Source organism: Cajanus cajan, chromosome 9 (genome assembly GCF_000230855.2).
Source record: "Cajanus cajan strain Asha chromosome 9, NIPB_CcT2T_4, whole genome shotgun sequence".
Classification (NCBI taxonomy): domain Eukaryota; kingdom Viridiplantae; phylum Streptophyta; class Magnoliopsida; order Fabales; family Fabaceae; genus Cajanus; species Cajanus cajan.
Genome location: NC_138525.1, coordinates 13,684,017 through 13,690,016, shown reverse-complemented (window position 1 = coordinate 13,690,016; position 6,000 = coordinate 13,684,017). Strand labels below are relative to the sequence as shown.

Genomic DNA, 6,000 nt, shown 5'->3' with positions numbered 1-6,000 from the left:
GACCTTAGTTTGGTGCTTCCTGACTAACCTGGTTCGGCAGGCCTCCATGTTGATAAGGGCTTGGTCGCGTGCTTCTTCCACCAGATCGAGTTCGACGTTTAGTGCTTCCCCGTTGGTTCGTTCATCGAATATTGTTCGTCTCAAGGAAGGTTCACCTACTTCCACTAGAATCATGGCATCCGTGCCGTAGGTTAACCGAAAAGGGGTTTCTCTAGTTGAGCTCTATGGGGTACAACGGTAGGCCCATAAGAGTTCGGGCAAACAGTCGGGCCAAGTTCCTTTAGCTTGCCCGAGTCGTCATTTCAGCTCTTTGAGGATGACCTTGTTTGCTGCTTCGGCTTGCCCATTTGTCTAGGGATGTTCCACCGACGTCATCTTGTGCTTGATCCCTAGTCTGGCCAGAAACTCGTTGAAACGGCGGTCGGTAAATTGCAAACCATTATCGGTGATCAAAGCATAGGGAATTCCGAAACGTGTGATGACGTTCTTCCAGAAGAATTTTTGTACGTTGCTGGCCGTGATGGTGGCCACTGCTTCTGCTTCGATCCACTTAGTGAAATGATCGACGGCTACAAGGAGGAACTTAACTTGGCCTTTTGCTGGTGGGAACGGCCCTAATATGTCCATGTCCCAGATAGAAAACGGCCAGGGAGTGGTAATAGAATGCAATTCCTCGGGTGGTTGATGCGTCAGGGGTCCGTGTTGCTGACAAGGCTTGCATTGTTGAACAAAATTGACACAATTCGTCAGTAGGGTTGGCCAATAGTATCCGGCTCGGATGACTTTGGTGGCAAGGGTTCGGCCGCCCGAGTGAGTTCCACATATGTCTTCGTGGATTTCCCTGACCACGTATTGTGCTTGTTCCGGTGCCAAACATTTCAATAATGGTGTCGACATCCCCCTCTTGTACAATTCCCCGGCAATTAGGGTGTATCGGCCCGCCACGGTTTTCATCTTTTTTGCCTCCAAGGGATTAGTGGGTAATGATCCGGTTGTGAGATGCTCGACTATCCCGGTCATCCAATTGGGTGTTCCCTGCTGAACCTGCAAACATTCGGCTTGGGTGATGCTGGGCTTGTGTAGTTCTTACTGCATCATGCTGCGCAAATGACTAATTTTCTTGCTGCTGGCTAGCTTAGCCAACTGATCGGCTCTCGTGTTGAGCTCCCGGGGCGTGTGTTTAACTTGGACATCTTCAAAGTCGCCCTTCAGCTTCTGGAAAGCGTGGAAGTATAATAACAGTGTTGGTTCCTTGATTTGGAAAGTACCGTTAACTTGGCCTGTCACCACCTGTGAATCACTCCAACATTGTATTTTGGTAACGCCTAGGTCCTACGCCAACCTCAGGCCTGCCAAAAGGGCTTCGTACTCGGCCTGGTTGTTGGACATTTTGAAGCCGAATCGCAAGGACTGTTCGATTACTACCTGGCCAGGGCCTTCCAAAATAATGCCGGCGCCACTGCCTCGTTGGTTTGATGACCCGTCTACGTGTAAAGTCCAGAGGGGGGATTCGGGGGGTATTTGTGGCGTGAATTCGTTTACGAAATCGGCCATGCTTTGTGCTTTGACGGGACCTCTTGGTTCGAAACGAATGTCGAACTGAGACAGCTCTATAGACCAGGCCGTCATTCATCCTGCCAGTTCCGGCTTGCGCAGGACCTTAGTTATGGGGCTATCTGTTCGGACAAGCACCCGATGACTTTGAAAGTAGTGCCGAAGACGCCTGGCGGTATGTACAAGGGCCAAGACTGTCTTTTCGAGATGTTGATACCTCGTCTCGGCGTCTTGAAGCGCTCGACTGACGAAGTACACCGGCGTCTGTTCCGTTTTTTCTTGCACCAAGACGGTACTGATGGCCTTGTCTGATACTGATATGTACACTATCATGTCGAGACCAGGGTCCGGTTTGGTCAACAATGGTGGGGTTGTGAGCATTGTCTTAAAGTTCTGAAAAGCCCACTCACATTCTTCGGTCCATTGGAATTTGGTGGCCTTTTTCAGCAAGGACATTATAGGTCTTGATTTTTCCGCCATGCATGGCAGGAAACGAGCTAAGGAAGCGATTCGTCCGGCCAACCGCTGCACTTCTTTTATGTTATGAGGGCTTTTCATACTGATGATAGCTTGGCATTTGTCGGGGTTGGCTTCTATACCCCTTTTCGACAACATGAACCCCAAGAATTTTCCGCCGACTACCCCGAAGGTGCATTTTGCCGGGTTCAACCACATGTGGTGTCGTCTAACTTCATCAAAAATGGTGCTGAGGTCTTTTAAGTGGTCACTGGACGAATTGGATTTGATTACCATATCATCCACATAAACTTCTAGGCAGGTTCCTATTTGGTGTCGGAAGATCTTGTCCATGAGTCTCTGGTAGGTGACACCGGCATTCCTCAGGCCGAAGGGCATTACCTTGTAACAGAAATTTGTCGAGTCGGTGATGAATGCCATTTTTTCTTCGTCCGGCGGGTACATGGGTATTTGATTATACCCCGAGTACGCGTCAAGGAAACTTAACCTTTTGTGGCCGGCCGCTCCGTCCACCAGTGCATCGATGTGAGGTAGTGGGTAGGCGTCCTTTGGGCATGCCTTGTTCAAATCTGTGTAATCGGTGCACATCCTCCACTTACCATTCGATTTCTTGACGATAACGACGTTTGCCAACCAGGTGGAATACTTCACTTCCCTTATAAATCCTGCCTGAAGTAACTTCATCATTTCTTCCTTCACTGCTCGGGCTCTGTCTCTGCCCATTTTCTTTTCTTTTGGGCAATCGGTTTGGCGTCGCGGCACACCGAGAGCCGATGATAGTGGAAATCTGGATCTATGCCCGGCATATCAACTGCCGTCCAGGCGAAAAGGTCCGAGTACTTCTGTAGGACTTGCCTAATGTCTTTTGCTTCCGTCTCAGACAATTGGGAGCTCAAATAAGTGACATGCTCCTCACTTTTTCCGAGTTGGAAAGGAATCGTTGTTTCTATGGGTTCGACCCTATCCTCGTCCTCCATTCTTGGATCAAGCTCCAAGCCTTCCATCGATCTTCGATTGACGTCGCTGATGACGTTGACATCTCGTCTTGGTTTCGGGGTGGGAGGCACCTTCAGGCTAGCGAAGTAGCATTCGCGGGCAGTTTTTTGATCGGCGTGCAGAGTAATGATCGTACCCTCCTCCGAAGGAAACTTCATAGCCAAGTGGGGAGTGGAGACGATGGCTCGGAGCTTGTTTAGGGAGGGTCGGCCTAGTAAGATGTTATACGATGTGTTTGCATGCACCACCACATAACGTACCTTGATCCTTCTTCTATACTGTTCTTCTCCAAAGTAAGTGTACAAATCTATTGTCCCTCGAGTGTCTACTCGTTCGCACCGAAAATCCTACCAAGGGCTCATCATAAGGTGTCAGCTCTTGTTCAAGGATGCCGAGCCGCTCGAATGTTTTCCAGTATAGGATATCCGCCGAGCTCCCCTGGTCAACGAGGGTTTTCTTTACTATGCAGTTGTTGATTTCCACGCTGATGACCATGGGGTCATCTTGTACGGGGTCAACACCTTGAAAGTCCTGATCAGTAAATGTAATGGGGGCATATGAATTGGGGCTGCTCGGCCAATGGCGTTAACCGACTTGATTGCCCTCGGATGTCTCCTGCGGGCCGAGGATGAACTTCCACCGCCCGCGAATCCTCCAGCGATGGTGTTGATTATTCATCTAGGTTGATCTCGGTCCCGCTTTTGGTTCCTTTCTTGGGACCGGCTGCGTTCACGAGATTGTTTCCGCGAAGGCGCTCGGTCCTGATTCTCCCTTCTGTACTCCCTTCTATCAGGACGGTAGTCGTTCCTTCTGTTATCTGTCGACTGGGTAAAGTTTTGAAGGTGGCCTGCTTTGATGAGATCCTCGATGCGATCCCGAAGGGCAGAGCACTCCTCCGCAGTGTGTCCTCTATTCTGATGGAATTGACATGCTTTAGTCTTGTCGGCGTGAGGAGGTGTCATAGCTCTTCGAGGAACAGCCAATACTTCCGTGGCTAGAGCTTGCTCCAACACCTTGGACCTGCTGGTGTTGAGCGGCGTATATTGCATATACCTTGGACCTCTATTATTGTTCTTCTCATGACCAGTTGCTTCTCGAGGACGAGACCTGGGAGGCTCCTTATCATTGTCTCTTTTAGCGAGAGATTGGTCGGGCCGATTTTTGTTGCAGAACTCGGCCAGTTCCTCCATCTGCATGTATTTGGTGGCTCTCTGCCGCAGGTCGTCCAGGTCTCGGGGTGGCTTCTTGCACAAGCTATTGACAAAAGGCCCGGGTCGCAGCGCCGTGGTTAGGTGATGCATTGCTACGGCCGGGTCTAGGTTCCGGATAGACAACGTCATTTTTCTGAACCTCTCCATGAAAGCTCTCAAAGGTTCTTTCTTCTCTTGGCGTATATTGACTAACGCGATGGATGTGAGCTGATGAGGCCGGCTCGTGGCAAACTGTATCACGAAACGAGATGACAGGGACGTGAACGAGTCTACCGACCCAGGTGGGAGTCTAGTAAACCAGTTAAGCGCCGGTCCTTTCAGCGAGGTGGGAAAGACTTTGCAGAGAATGGCATCCTCGTCCGTATATAGGCCGACCTGGGTGACGAAAGCGTCGAGATGCTCTTCGGGGTCGGTGGTTCCGTCATACTTCTCCAGGGCCAAGTTTTTCCAGTTGTCGGGCAAACGGGCCCCGGCAATGTCTGGTGTGAATGGCGTCCTTCCCTGTCGTTGTTGTTGATCTTGTGCCGTTGTAGTTGGTCCACCCGATGGCCGAGGAATATTAACTTCCTTGTACCATCCCGAGGATTCACCCTGATCCCGGGTTGACTGATTTTGTGTATCGTGTGAGGGGTGCCACGTCCGATTATCGCTTCTGAGCTCGACGTTCTCTCTTCTCAGGGCCGATAATTCATGGGCGTCCTTTTCTCTGAGCCTCCTGAGTTCCATCATTTTAGCCTTCAGTTGCTCGATGGCTGAAGATGGATTAGGCTGTTGAGACCGGTCCACGTACGATTCTTCCATTCCGTCGTTTTGATTAGTTTTCCGTATGGGGGTGCCTCGGGGCATCCCGAAAGGGTAATCGGTTGCGTTCTCCTGTTGACTTCTTGTAGTTACCATCTTGCTTCAGGGTCGAGAACAGTTTTGGTTTCGGCCCCACGGTGGGCGCCAAAATGTTCCTGCGTAGAAACACTCCTCTTGTCGTTCTTCCTTCTTGGTCTTCTGAGCCTTCGTGCCGACCGAATACTGTCCCCGAGAGGTGAGGAGGGTACCTGCAAAGGCACTCCAACGATCAAGTGAGTATTCGGTATAGAGCAATAAGTGCTTTTATATTGGATAATAACGTACCTTTTTATGTCACATCACCTGTGTATTTATAGTGACACAATTGGGCCTCGTGGGCCTTCAGTCTTGGGAGATGGGTAACACTTGAGTTAGCCTTAATCTCCTCTTAATCTGGCATGGTAATTAGCGCATAATAAGTATCTAACTTGCCACGTGTTGTTTGTGATCTGCTCTTTGTTGAAGTCCTCGGCTAGGCGTAAGGCCGAAAGGGTGTTCGGCCTTCCCCAAGGCCGAAAAGGTGTTCGACCTAGGTCAATGCCGAGGAGGTATTCGGCTTAGGTCAAGGTCGAGGAGGTGTTTGACTCGTCCATGATGGTAGTGTTGCTTATGATCTGCTTTGTTGAAGTCCTCGGCTAGGCATGAGGCCGAAAGGGTGTTCGGCCTCCTCCAAGGCCGAAGAGGTGTTCGACTTAGGTCAATGCCGAGGAGGTGTTCGGCCTAGGTCAAGGCCGAGGAGGTGTTCGGCCCAGATTAATACCGAGAGGTTTTGATGGGTGTTCTAGTGGTAAGGGAGTCCCGGGTACCCCCTTTGGCCGAGAGGGTGTGTTCGGCCCATCCTCCAGCCGAAGGGGTGGTGTGTTTTTGTCGGCTCGGGCACCCCTTTCGGCCTATTGCCTGACCGAAGGGGTGCCGATTGGTG

The 6,000-nt window shown here is 50.7% G+C and overlaps 1 protein-coding gene across 1 annotated transcript; it reads right to left on the bottom strand.

Moving 5' to 3' along the window:
• Positions 1-1,629: 1,629 nt before the first annotated feature.
• LOC109806176 (uncharacterized) lies at positions 1,630-2,718 on the bottom strand. The gene has a single exon (XM_083064154.1). It carries the CDS (start codon positions 2,716-2,718, stop codon positions 1,630-1,632), a length of 1,089 nt encoding a protein of 362 aa, XP_082920280.1.
• Between the last annotated feature and the right edge of the window lie 3,282 nt (positions 2,719-6,000).